The following is a 14,730-nucleotide window of genomic DNA, read 5'->3' as shown; positions in this document are numbered from 1 at the left end:
AATTATTTGTGCATCAAATTAATCACAACCAGATGCAATTATTTTAACAGATGATGACGCAACATGGCTGCTTCTCAGAAAACGTGGCTTTCCACTATGTATGTGTAATACACTCAAGGGCATTAGACTATGTTGTGTAATTACTCCTAGGACAATTTGTACGATTCGGTCAGAAGTGAATCTTACTCGGGGGTTATATAAACAAAACAATTCAATATTTAAAGGCAGTGAACACTATTAGTAATTACTCAAAATAATTATAAGCATAAAGCGTTACTTGGTAAAGAGTAATGGGGAGCTGTTGATAGTATAAAGTTTTCGAGAAAGAAGTAATTTTACACGAATTTGATTTTGAGACCTCAGATTTAGAATTTGAGGTCTTGAAATCAAGCATCTGAAAGGCAACAACTTTGTGTGACAAGTAGTTTTTTATTTCATTATTATCTCGCAAATTCGACGACCGATTGAGCTCAAATTTTCACAGGTTTGTTATTTTATGCATACATGTACATGTATATGTTGAGACACACCAAGTGAGAAAACTGATTTTTGACAATTACCAAAATAGTGTCCACTGTCTTTAAACCATTGCATCTTGATTTTTTTGAAAGATCAGTTTAAACTCATACTGTATTTTGTATGAAGAATATGAACACTTGTCACTCTAGTTAAATGTTTAAAACCCCCAAATAATTTATGATGTTTAGGTGAGATTATGGCCCACACACAACGTTGCTTAATTTATGCGCGATGTACTTATTACAAGCTGTTAATCTTTGTTATAAATTTGCAACGTCAGAATCAATACATTTGATCACCGCCAGCCAGAGTAATGAATTGGCACTCTTTTCAAAAGGGTATTTTCAGTTGTCTGCGGAGGGGGCTTAATCCAGTTCTAGTTTCGGTGTCGGATTTCTTCCCAGTTCAGGCCTCTTGTTGTCTGGAAATAAGAATATTGGTTGATGGAATACCAGTGAAGAAAAGACAGAGTGAGAAAAAAACCCCGGTACTCTTGTGTTCGAGTGGTAACCTGATACAGTGGTCTGCTATGTACATGCAAATGGTATACCACATTATGTAGTATTTGTACATGGACTTGGTGCCATATGAACAGGTACATGTACGTACGTATAGATGTAGGTATATGGAATAGTACATGTACGTACGTGGTACATGTTGTCTGTGTTGACTCTGTGGAGGATGGGGAATCAGGATCCTCTTACAATGTGTTGCCGTAAATAATTGATATTATTTGTGGGGTTATTGGACTGTGTAGTCATTCGTGGAATTACAGTGTGTTTATAATACTAGAACATACTTGTGCCGACACATCTAGTTCTCAACTTTTGTGTTTTTGTTTTTCAATAAACCTACAGCAGAGTTTTTACATTACCTGTTCATTACATGTACAGATTAATAATACATTTTAAAATTTACACACTGAAATTGATACAAATTTATTTCACTGTAAACTAATGTATGAAATTAATCATGCCAGCTTCAGAGCTGGTTTGAATTAAACTTAAAGGAACATTACAGAATTGGTTTTTGCTAACAAAACAGTTGCTGGCAGTGTAAGTGCTTTATGTAATTCACCATACATAAACTCACAAACCTGTAGAAGTTTGAGATGGATCGGTCATCTGGGTCACGAGAGAATAGTGAAAAACCGATTACAAATTTTGCATTGCTTTGATGCCAAAATAAAAATGAATAAAACGCTCACTGAGCGATGAACTCCAAATGCGAAGTTAGATTATTTATTTCTCATCAAACATGACATTTCAGACAGAAATATTTAAAGGAATGTTTTCAACTATCATCATCATTAGACAGTGTAAGTTTTATGTAAATCTGTGATCTTTACGAGTTTTGTTTCTTACAATTTAGTAACGTTCCTGTAAGTTTTGTCATGGAAGTATTATTCATAGGGGGTGTAGCTCAGTTAACGTTGGAGTTTGTGTGCAATGGCCTACTAAAGTGTGAAGGTTTCTTGTTAATTGTGATATTTCTCATGTCAGATGATCTGAGGCCTTCTAGGAATATTGTGTACACAATTACCTACAGGCTATCAGTTTCAAGTTCACTGGTCTACGTGTATGTTCCTACAAGGGCCATGTATTATGTGTCCAAACTACACATGTTGTGACAATCATTTAATCATTAACCATGGGGACTATTTGTTTCATGCCCTCGCCACAAGTTCAAAGGTCGAGCGAGAAGCATGCATGGGGGGGGGGGGGGGAATTCAGGCTTTCCCGAACCTGAGGGTTGACCTTGTACATCCCTGTGGGAAAGCATTCAGCTCGCTGGCAAATTATGGGTTTGAGGAGGGTGAATGGCATCCTATAGGCCGTAACCTCGCCGACTTCACCTGTAGTGAAATGTAATACATCCTGTATAGTATGAGCTGGTATATCAGCAGTCGTTGCAAATTGAGTTGCTAATCATGTCGTGCACCCACTTGGCAAATCACGGTCCTCCTGAGAATGGGGGGTTTGATCTGAGGCAATTCAATTCATTGGATGCCTGACTGATTGTTCAGGGGGTTAAATCCGTCTATACTCCCAGGTGCAGTTATTACACCGTTTAGGCCTACCCATTGACTAGTAAAATGTCAACAGTCTGCTGAAGAAACCATCGCCCGACAGAGTTTACTTTAAACTAATAAAACGCTCACTCGTCGGGCCAACGAGATTTAGTCAAACACGGCTGCTTCACTTTACCTTAGGACAATTTGTAGTCCTTATCAGTGTATGAAGTCCTAGTGCATTTGTCTTTTCCCTTGCAGTGTGTTCCCATACATGACCCTGACTTTAATTACATTTCACTTTAAGGTGATGGTGTCTTGCCACAAGCAAGCGCACACACACACAGGAAAAACAAAATGTGATTGATTGAAATCATGAACACAGTATCTCTCCAAAGCCGAAATAAATTAGTGTGCGCAGGATGACCTGTGATACATTGTACATTGTACATCAAAACACTGCACATTCTATTTCACAGCAGTGTGACTTTTTTTTGTCGTCCTCCAGAGATTTTGTCTAGCTGTCTCCAGAAAGATTGAGAGAGTCAAATTGATTATGATTAAAATGGGCCATCTAAATTCAGAAAGGAACAGGAAATCAAGCCTTGTAGCCTGGGGTTGCACAGGGGGTTAATAAGAAATTTCCTGGACAATTTAGATGGATTTCTGAACATTTCTGCGGTTTTCGCTTTTTTTTCTTTTCTTCTCTTGAGTCATAATACTTTGACGTTATTATTCCACGATGCAAACTAAACCCCCACAAAAGATCAATGATGATTAAGTACATGTTGACCCATATGTATTTAATCCATTGGTTCTATACATCCCATACTACTTGAACTCTTTAGCCAATGCAAATTGTAACGGGACAGTATACGTTTATAATTACATGCGCCGACATGTGCAAACACTAACAAGGGCATAATTAATGTGCAGCAGTGCACTTTGAATTTGTCTGCAATGATATTATTTAATGAAGCAGGCGTAAGAAGTGGCACTGCATTAGTATGCAGCTACTGTTGTATTTCAACAGTTCAGTCAAGGTTACACAGGGGTTGTGTCAAGTGCATCTGACCTATAATGATGGTCTCACATGCACCCACAGGTGTTGGCGACAACCAGTCCTTGCAGCCATTTTCTGTCCCGTGCATGACAAATACATGTGTAGTACAGCACTTTACAAACGTGTTCCTGATGTATTCAAAGTGAATTAAAATTGTCTTTTATTATAAATGATTCATAGGCATACATGTACACGCCCGGGACGGGTACATGTGTATTCATACAATAGAGGGTGTCACTTTATGATGGGTCCCAGCATTCATATAATAAATATAATAAAATAAAAATGTCACGTCATTGGACAAGCACAATTGTCTAGGTTTTCGTGAATACTTCTCTCCCGGAGAGAAAATCAACAATTGTGGAGCGGTATCTTTCATTGTAAATGAAGCGACAAATGTTTTTATTTGATCGGCTCTAGTTGAAGGAGGACAGGCTGATGCATTGAACAATCCAGGCGTGCAAACAAACAAGAGCGAGAGAGCAAACAAATTCATACAGATTGGTAAAAGGTCGACATACAATGTAGTTGAGGTGGATACTGGGTAGTCCTAATACTGGGATTGCGCTTTATATGAACACGCACTATGTAGACGTCATGTTTAACATGCACTGTACAAGGGACAACCCCTGTTCATGTTGCCTCTTGAGACATCACAGTGTCAACTGTCATGATTTGATGGCTTAATGGGACATGGACAAATCAAAACGGAACTTTAAAAGTGTTAAGGAAATTAAAATCACTTTAAGTTTGTGTGTACTTAGTTTGTAATGGTATTGTACTGTGTTAAATGCATGATATTCTCTAGCTGCGGAATTCGATGTATATTACATATATTGGACATTCATGATGCTCATCACCCTGAGCAGAATTACATAATAGACTCGTCCCAATTTAGAAATGTGCTTAGAAACTTGTTTGTGCAGTTTTTGTGTGACACAGGCAGTAAGCTGAATATCATTTATTATTTGTAGTTACTTAATTTTGCTTTTTACACAGCATATTTGTGGACACCGTTAAGCGAGTACTTCTCTTTGTTCTCCTGTTGTCTGGACCTTTTTAAAGCGACCTTCCATTAGTGTTGTACTCGAAAGCGAAGCAAGGACCTTCTTGCTATGTCAAAACAGACGGATCAGTTGTCGGGTTTTAACGAATCGACACCCTATTGTACTTATACTTGATTTATTCTGGTACCTTGATCATCAATTAAAAGTTTCTTTTATCTCTTTCTCCCCATTCCTTCTTCACCCCCTCTTTGTCTCCTTGTCCCTATAATCACAGGATGACCGCCAAGTTGCCCCTCCTATGGCCGTGTGCAGTTGTTGCCAGGCGACAGCTGAGTGTAACAGGGAGGGCAAGCCCGAACAGCTGCTGTCCTGCGTGGACTGTGGAAACAGCGGTAAGAGCCCCCCTTCCAAGATTATAACAACAAAGAAGGATATTAAGGTGTTAAGAAGCTTTCGGACCTGATCATCCACTGAATCAGAGTCAAGTTGTCTACTTTAAGATTTTAAAACAGGAAATGTGAAAGAAGTCTAAAATTATGTTGCAAATGTTGTTGCAATCACATCTTGTATTACATGTCAGTTGGTGTTTATTGTTTTAATGAAATTAGGATTTGACACAATTTTTTTTGTCAACCAAAAGTCACTGTTGCACATAAAGTAAAATCTAAAGACAATTTTAATGACAGACTTTTAGTTTCTTAAATTTTTATTTGAAAGTAAAATTTTTACTTGAAAGCGCAAAGCTTACTTTTAATCCATGTTTTGTGCACATATTTGTCTGTGTACGGTACGTGTACATGAACTTGCAATTTGTTTTCAGGCTACAACTGTACATCAATCATTATTTCTTGACAACTGTATGATTATGTGTCAATATTATTTGTTTTGTCAGTTGAAATTGTCCTAGAATATCTTCAAAAGGGTTAGCCAACTCGTACACAACTTGACATAGTGCCGCGTTTGTTCATCAGTATGTAACATGTATGCAGTCGCTGTGAAAATGTGCGACATGTAATAAACATGTTCAGTGCGAGCATTAAATGGCCTTCATAATACAGAATTCACAATTGAATAAGAAAAATCCAAATGCCAAGTACCTGGCGTTAAGTGTACAAGGGTGCCAAATTAGGAACGCCTTGGACTGTATGCAGTGATAACACTCGCGCAGCACAATGGCTGGCCGCTTGTTATGACAAATGAAGCACTTTGTTAATGTAAGGCATACGGTCTCCTCTCCCCCTCTCTCTCTCCCCAGCTCACCCATCCTGTCTGAAGTACTCGGCCGCGCTGACGGAGAGGGTCCGACAAATCCATTGGCAGTGTGCCACCTGTAAAACATGTGCAATCTGTGACAAGAGGGGAGATCAGGTACGTCCCGTGTTGTAGGAGACTGTTGTCGGTGATGGCCCACTTGAAGGCATCAGGTCCGACGAATGCATGGAGTCCTCCACGTTTTGGGAGGTTTTTATGTGTTCTTCTTTGTTCACATGTGACATACTGTGTGGTTTTTGTTCACAATACTGTGTGTGAATGATGTTCAAAAGCATTCAAATGGTCACGTGAATGATGAAGACTACTATGTCAGCCTGCAGGGATAAGGGCACGTGGAGAATAGTGCATTTAGACAGCCAAGGTTTTGGCTAGGGTACAGAAATTTTGTGGCAAATTTGCGTCGATTTGAAAAAAAAAGGCAGTCCAAGTTCAAAAGAAACATCCAAAGACATAGAGACGCCCAAGGACATAGGTGCTGGCAGTGTGAAAGTGCGGCTGGTGAACCGTGGGGAGGGGCCTACCCAAAACTGTTTTCCATGGGGATAAGAGATACAGTGTGAAAATGACTATAAATCTCTTGCTCTGGCGTAACACACTGTTTGTTTCTGCCCCCTCCTCTGCCATTCTGGGAGTCAATTTGCATTTATGTAAAGATGTGATTAGTGTGTAAACGCTTTCACGTTGCCTAAAATGCGCACTGCACAATATACTACATAGAGAAACTGACTCACAAAATGGCGCACCAAGATTGACTGTGGGTGGTGATGGCGTTAGATCAACACATGTACGAGATAACCATATCTGAGGATATGGAATTTGTGGCATTGCATGGTGAGGTATCAATGTATATTTGATTTGTGGTAACACCATTTGTAAGTAATCTACTTCCTGGGTAGATTCATATGTTCTTTTGAGAACATGTCTTGCTGTATATTCTTCTACCCCGGAATAAATTTTCCAGAATGCGGGAGGCTTCTCCAGTACCCCGCTGTAGATTTTTTGGAATTCAGGAGACTTTCATATCTGAGGATACACACACCACCTACACCCCCCCCCCATTGCACTTCCCAACATTTTCCCTGAAATTTTGATGATTCATGCTTTGCCGTTAAGAAAATAGGAAGGAAAAATTAGATAATTTACATTATGTTTTTGATTAAAAACAATTAATGCAGCACAACAAGTGGAAAACACAATGCATCATGCATACTATACCAGAAGAGTTAATCAAGCAGTAAACTTGTTAAGTGGAAATTTTTCATTTCCTTCACCCTGGTTAATGAGTCGTTATGAGGAAGGAATACGTAATAACTTGGCAAGGTATCAAAACAATCCAGGCAATGTTTTATACAAGCTGATGCACTTTTGTACATCTAGGGACAGTAAAAACATGTTAAATTAAAGGAAGGTTTCTGTTTGGTTATCACTCTTAAAAAAATGCCAACACCAACTTTCGATAGTATAATGCGTTTTGAGTAACAATTCACTTTGAAATGATCGCCGAAAATCTGGCGGGAATACATGTATGCCCACGCAGGAAGAATAATCTCCAAATACTGCAAACAGGAATAAAAAATTTGATAAGCGTTACTTTGCTAAATAGTAAGGCTTCTCAGATAAAAATTTTGGGCCATACAAACTGATTTTTTCATAACCACATTACTCCGGAGTAAACCTTCCCTTTAAAGGCAGTGGACACTAATGGTAATTACTCAAAATAATTATTAGCATGAAACCTTAATTGGTAATGGGGTAATGGGGAGCTGTTGATAGTATAAAACATTGTGATAAACGGCTCCCTCTGAAGTGACGTAGTTTTCAAGAAAGACGTAATTTTCCACAAATTTGATTTTGAGACCTCAGATTTAGAATTTGAGGTCTCAAAATCAAGCATCTGAAAGCACACCAGGGTGTGACGAGGGTGTTTTTTCTTTCATCATTATCTCGCTACTTTGTCGACCAATTGAGCTCAAATTTTCACAGGTTTATTATTTTATGCATATATGTTGAGATACACCAAGTGAGAAGACTGTTCTTTGACAATAACCAATAGTGTCCAGTGTCTTAAAACCAAAAGTTGTTATTGCTATAAAGAGTGATAAACAAACGTCTACCTTCCCTTTAAAGGGAAGGTACACTGTTGGTAATTGTTAAAGACCAGTGTTCTCACTTAATGTAACATTATGCAAACCTGTGGAAATTTTAACTCAATTGGTCATCGGAGTTGGGAGTAAATGATGAAAGAAAAAACACTCTTGTTGGCCGAATTTGTGTGCTTTCAGATAGGAATAAAAGACTTCTAGCTGGAAGTCTTTTATTATTTTAGCGAGAAATCACCTCTTTCTCAAAAACTATGTTACTTCAGAGGGAGTCGTTACCCACAATGTTTTATACTATCATCAGCTCTCCAATGCTAGTTACCAAGTCAGTTTTTAAGTTAATATTTGTTTTGAGTAACTACCAAACGTCTACCTTCCCTTGAAGCTAATCTGTCTGGGTGCTCTGTTCAAACTTGACCCATGGGTTTGTAATTGGCGGGACCTTGCACCCTGTACTATTAAATGCTGCATGTCAAAACGTGCATGGCTCTACAGGGTTCACATAACCTTGGGGAAAATAGCCTGAAGAACTGGATTCTTAATTCCTATCTTGGAATGCACAGATTTAAGTGCTTAGACATGTACTTAATGTTTTCTTAAGGATAAAAAGGAGAAGAAAAGAAATCCTTGGAACGTTTTTTATTTTTAAAAATGTTTCCTTTTTTTTTTTTTTTTCAGTTCAGCAACCAACATTTTTATACAAAAACAAGAAGAAAAGAAAACCTTAAAAGGTTCTTTTAATTTTTTGGATAAATTCAATTCAGCAACCAACATTTTTATACTTTTATACAGTTCTTACAAAAATAACAGAAAATACATACAAACTAGGAACAGGAAATCTTGAAAGTTACATTGCTTGAATGAAGAAATCCTCTTACCCAAACTTTCATGTTGTGTATGAATGATAATCTCACAAAAAAAAATGAACTTTTATAATTTTTAAAAGTTGTTTAATTGAAGTGTTATCCCCTAAAACATGTTTTTCTTTTATTCAGGTGCACCTTTTTCGTTGATCAATCTCTTCTTTGGCAAATACAGAACTTTTTCAATGCGATCTAGACTGATAATACCCCTTGAAACCGACTGGAAATGTTTAAAAAATAAAATGAAAATATATTTATGGAAAAACATTTGATTTGCTTTTTCTCCCATACAGGAGCTGATTTCATGTGCATGGTGTGGTAGAGGGCATCACATGAGCTGTGTCAAACCACAACTCAAAAGAGTTCCCAAAGGTAAGAATAAGTACACCTTCGTCGTGGTGGGCCATCTTGATTTTTTTCTCCCTTTGAAATCAATATAACCAAACCGAGGCTGGAGGGAGAAATAGTCATTAATGTTCCTATTGCCAGCTTTGGCTGTAGTTGTTAAAGCCAAAAGCATATCAAACTTTGAAATTGTATTCCCCTGAAGGTACATGGGTTATTTTATTCTTGTAGGTTATAATCGTTGGCTCAGTGCTATACCGTCGTCAATTGCAATTTCATACTCCTAATAATCAAAAAGGGCGTTAAGTAAAATATGCGTACAAGTGTGTACAAATTAATAAAAAACCATAAGTAAATGTTTTTCTTAGAAATTCTTTTCGCCAACAATTACTTTGGAAACCACTCTTGGTTGATAAACTCCATTTACCAGGAGCTCCAAAATATGCAATCTGCATTTTGATGAAATCCATGCAAACTGCACTAACGACCTTATAATTCTGAGCCGACTATGTTTTTTCATTGAAACGCGGCTGCAAAAGAGCTTAATCATTTTTAGGAAAGGATGTCTGTTGGTTAAAAAGCCTTTAAATATTTATTAAATTGGCCGGTAAATAACACTAATATTTTTAGTTATGAAAAATAACAATAACTTAATCTGAATAAACACTGGTTCTTTAAAACGTTTTTTTTTTTTGAGCAAGCAAAATTGGTGAAAACAAGCCATTGATATGGAGGATAATCTGAAATATCCCCTGATGTAGGTCAAATTGAGATAAAATATCTAAGCCATCACGAAAATTAAGTTAGCACGATTTCCTTACATCCTGAAACTGCATGCAATGCACAACTTCTCCCAAGGAAGCGTTTGCTGATGATGTATAGAGTTTTTGTCCGTGTTGTGACTTTTCTCATCTTTTGTCGGCAAAATATTTTGACAATTTTGGCTCATCAAAGTAAACTGACTTCTGTGGGATTTAAAGCTGCGACTTTCGGGTAAGCGTGCTTACCATTTGTGTAGTGCTGGGCGAATAGTGAAATTTTGTTATTCGGCTACCGCTGGCCAACTATCCGAAATTAACCGGATATTCGAATAGTTTTTTCACCGCTAGAGGGCGCTGTTTAAAAAAAAAAAATTTTTTTTTTGCCGCTAGAGGGCGCTGTTCGTTTGTGAATGAGATCTTTTGGGCGGATTGATATTAGTTTTAGACAGTGTCACTCGGTTCATTCATAAAAATGACCGGATCTAATTTAAAGATGGCGATTTGCTTTTTCTTTTGATCGTGATTGACTCTACGTGAAGGAAAACTTTTGTAATCTTTGAACAAATTACGTCAGAAATGTCATTGTTTTAACTCTTCACGGAGGTGAGCATAGTTAAATACTTAATATATGCTGTTTTATGCTGTCTTAATAGAAGTTTCATAAGGATTCAGACAAAACATTCATATCAGTTGTCGCCCGACGTCCGCGGATATTCGGATATTAAAGAATATCCGGTTACTCGGTTGTAATTACAGAATTATCCGGTTTGTAAATAGGTATTCGCGCCCTATGCGGATATCCGGTTAAGAAAAAAAAGGTATTCGCGGTTACGGATAGGAAAACCTATTCGCCATTAACCGGATATTCGAATAATTCGCCCAGGCCTAGTGCTATAATACCTTACGCTACTGGTCTGATTAGGTTACCAGTATATTTCTTCAGCCAGTGATGCCTATGCTAAAAAACCAAGAGACACAACCCTATTGTACAGAGAATTCCCCCCAGTTTTTTTCAAAACTGGGGGGCATTCTTGAACCAAGTTTTTAAAGTTTGGCCTAAGCACGCTCAATTTAATTAAGGTCCTTGAAATGTTGTTCACTTGGTGTTAGGTTTTTAAATTGTGCCTGCAGGAAGCTTTTTTGTAAACATGTGATATTTCAGGTTACATAGTATATATAAGTTTATTTGTCCATCCACATTTGATTGTCTAAATAACCTCAGTAATTTCCCCCTCGTAAATAAGCCCATCTTAAATTTCTTTCTCTCATAAATTAATTTGCACTTTCTGATTTGACTGGCAAATGTAGGTCCGTGGAAGTGTAAGCCTTGTAAAACTGGAAAGTGGCAATCCATTAAGACGTTATCATTGTCGTCTTCGTCGTTGACGTCGTCTGGGAGCGCACCGATCGGCCTGAAGAGAAGCTACCAGTCCAAGCTGGGAAAAGCCAACAGGTTGAAGCTTCAGTCTGTTAAGTCCGCCCCTCGAAGAACGTAAGTTTGAAGCAATAGTTGTGAACGATTATATATTAGGTCGGTAAGTAAGACGCCAACTTAATCACTTTTAAACAGGTATCAAGAGTGGTGGAGCTTGGGCTGAATCACTGCCCTCATTGAGCATCAAATATAAATCTCAATCATCAGTCCGTTTCCTAACAGCTCTCATCTCCAATGTATTCTGTGATTGCCACAGGTCGTTGACTCTCATGACACATGGTGAACCCAATCAAAGTAGGCTGCACCAGATCAAAAACGGGGGTTTGGGTTCACTGGTTGCGGAGCTGGAGGAAAAAAAAAGAAAAAAAAATGTGAATCACTTCGGTGGTCGGGATGGTGGGGACATGACAAGGTCGTGTTAGGGACGTGTCAGTTTTTGGCAGACCGCCCTTCTGGAAGAAGTCCGCTAATAGACTGACATTGAGACTGTGGGCAGGATGGTAATTTAAGCTTGTCATGTTAGGATACATGGTTGTTATAACGATGTATGTTGAAAAGGTATGAGCGAAGGTAGACAATCTGGACAGTGTGGGTCAGAGTCCTGACAAGTTTTTTTTTTTCATTTTTGCCTGAACAGTTTCACAAAGATGACAGATTATGATTAAATATTCAGTACTATCCGTTAAAATATGTATGACCAAAATGTTAACTTTTTCACATGAAAAATAAACAAATGGTTACAATTTTTGAAAGTGGGACAACATTAAGCTTGCACCCTTCACTCTTCTTCACTAAGCAGAAATCAAAAGTCCTTACTAAGATGCAAGTTGCACCCTGTTTTGGGGCTTCTGCACACATCTGTGTCAGAGATAGGAAATCATGTTCCAATCGTTTAAAGAAATTGTCCAGATTTGAAACTTTATTGCTAGAAACTGCGTTGTAACCTCATAATATGTGTGACCTACTTCGGTATCTTCTGTCAATATGCGTGCTACGAAACCAACGTCTGCCAACACACAGCAGTTGAATGGTGTTCAATCCGTAACACACAGCATCATTTGTGCCAACTTCACTCAATTGAACATGCAGGAAGAAGCAGACATCCTGTATGAAAAGGGATCCTGTGATCTTACAAAAAAAAAAAAAACGATGGGCAGAGACCCAAACTTTTTTTTCTTGAAAGCGTCGCAGCCTTCCTTCGGCAATCACTCAGTGTTAGGCCCTCGCCTGTTGTTTCCTGCCAGGGGCTGTTGGGTCGCACACCCACTGTAGAGTTATGATGGATACTCGATTTGTGTATGGAAATGTCTCACCATCCGCAGTTCTCTCGTGAGGATGGTTCTCTGTTGGATTTTAAATTGATTGCAAGGCGCTCGTTGCTGGCAAATTAAATTTGACACGATGAGGTGGGTGTCCGCGTTGGTGGGGGGTTCTGGATTCGGAATGCTTTATCTTTGTGATCTATCACTAGGTGAGACCCCCAAACAGGTATGTGTAAATAGGACCAACATTCAAAACATCTCACAGTCATCTTGAAAACAACAGGAAAAATGTTTATTTTCTCCCTTGACAAATATTAGAAAACATGCGAGTCAGGACTATATTAGACAAAATACATAAACAAATGGTCTACGTTCGTGTGACTTAATTGTATTACCACTTATGCGAAAAAAAGTGCGTTCAAAAAGCAAATAGTTGATAAAGCCACAATTGAAAGTTCCTTTTTGTATCAAGGTCATATATTTCCAAGTCACATTATGTGCTATGCGGAACGTATGCTACAATTTTACACTCTCAGAAAAGCACATTGTGCAGTCCTTGAGCTTGTTGTTGAACGGGCGTAGCAAATTTTTACCTGGAAACGAGCACTTCTACACGCATGAGAAAGTGCATATTCTGTCGGAACTGTGTACCATGACTAAAGCAAGGGGCACCCACGGCAGTCGCTCGATGTCTGTGGACGGAGTCCACTCGTACAGAGCAATCGTCATAATGTAAACATTTGTACTCTGTAAAACTCATTCAATTTCATCTGACCATGTCGTTCTGGTTTATCAGACATACTAGAAAGCTTTTGATATGCTCTTTCCTGTGAGTACCAAATGATGGGATGAAGTAGTGGCTTACCGCAAAATCATCAAAAAACCACAACGAAGGGGGTGGGGGGGGGGGACACACCGTAAAGAGTGAACGACTTCCGACATTCGAACCTCACTGTTATCATAAAATGATTGAATTCTGAAGAACTCTGCTTCAAATTGAGTGGTTCCGAAGGGTAATCCGGCAATCGGCACAGTGGTTGGATGGCTACTCGCAGACATCAAATTTGTTGGCACTGTGTTCCAGACCACAAGGTTTTGTGGCTCTGACCTGCACAACAAATTCCAATTTGGTTGCCTGAGCTGCTGTGCTTACGTAACGTTAAACCAAGCGCTAGACAGAACTAGCAACCCTCATTTCCTCCAAACACAGCGCGACATTAGTCCCCGCTGCGAAGCACCCAAGTGAACCCATGTGGTTTTTTCAAAACCGTGCAGGCGGTAGTAGTCCATGGAAGGATACACTCCATAATAAAAACGCCAGCCCACTAACTGAGGCCACTGTACATTGGATGATTTCCTGTAAACGGTTATTCAGGATATGGGGACTCAATAATACGCTCAGCAGAGTGGAGGCCATTTGTGTAAGGTGTGCTACTGTGCAGCGGGCTCCTTCATCAAACTACAAAATAATAATCCGCGCCCTGTCAGCTCATATCCTGGTCAACTTGTTTGCTTTTTGATATACTGTCCACTCATATGGCATTAATTACCCCCCATATTGATGTTATTTTTTCTTTTCCTCTCGGTCATGTAACGCTTGGACCGTGGTCATGTTTGACTTGACTTAAAGCCATTGGACCCTTTCGGTAAACAGTATTGTCCAAAGGCCCACACTCCGTGTATCACAACTTTTATATAAAATAACAAACCTGTGAAAATTTAGGCTCAATCGGTCATCGGAGTCGGGAGAAAATAACGGGAAAACCCACCCTTGTTTCCGCACGTTTCGCCGTGTCATGACATGGGTTTAAAATAAATCTGTAATTCTCGCTATCAACAATTGATTGATTTAATGTTTTGTCGAAAAGTAAAGCATTTCATGGACTAATGTTTCAAGAGAAGTCTTTCACCATCACCTTCTGTAAACCCTGTAAATCTGTGAACTTTTATTTTTTTGTTCTGTTCCGAAAATGTATTAATGGCTTTAAAGGATTTGGGTACCTTTTCAAAATGTCCATAGATTTACATTAAACTTACAGGGTTTGAAGATAATGATAATGGAAAGCTTCCCTGAAAATATTACTTACTGAAGT

General features: G+C 38.7%; 1 protein-coding gene across 8 annotated transcripts in view; it reads left to right on the top strand.

Moving 5' to 3' along the window:
* LOC139953333 (uncharacterized) overlaps positions 1-14,730 on the top strand; it is a 60,666-nt gene that overhangs the window by 12,268 nt on the left and 33,668 nt on the right. For all 8 annotated transcript variants that reach the window (XM_071952833.1, XM_071952837.1, XM_071952836.1 and 5 more), the window contains 4 exons: positions 4,875-4,992; positions 5,856-5,968; positions 9,128-9,206; positions 11,249-11,432. In XM_071952833.1, the coding sequence (XP_071808934.1) occupies positions 4,875-4,992; positions 5,856-5,968; positions 9,128-9,206; positions 11,249-11,432 (494 nt within the window). The remainder of the gene's footprint in view (positions 1-4,874; positions 4,993-5,855; positions 5,969-9,127; positions 9,207-11,248; positions 11,433-14,730) is intronic.

This window comes from Asterias amurensis, chromosome 21 (assembly GCF_032118995.1).
Source record: "Asterias amurensis chromosome 21, ASM3211899v1".
NCBI classification, from domain to species: Eukaryota; Metazoa; Echinodermata; class Asteroidea; order Forcipulatida; family Asteriidae; genus Asterias; species Asterias amurensis.
Note: the sequence above shows the minus strand (reverse complement) of the source record. Positions and strands in the feature narration are given on the sequence as shown.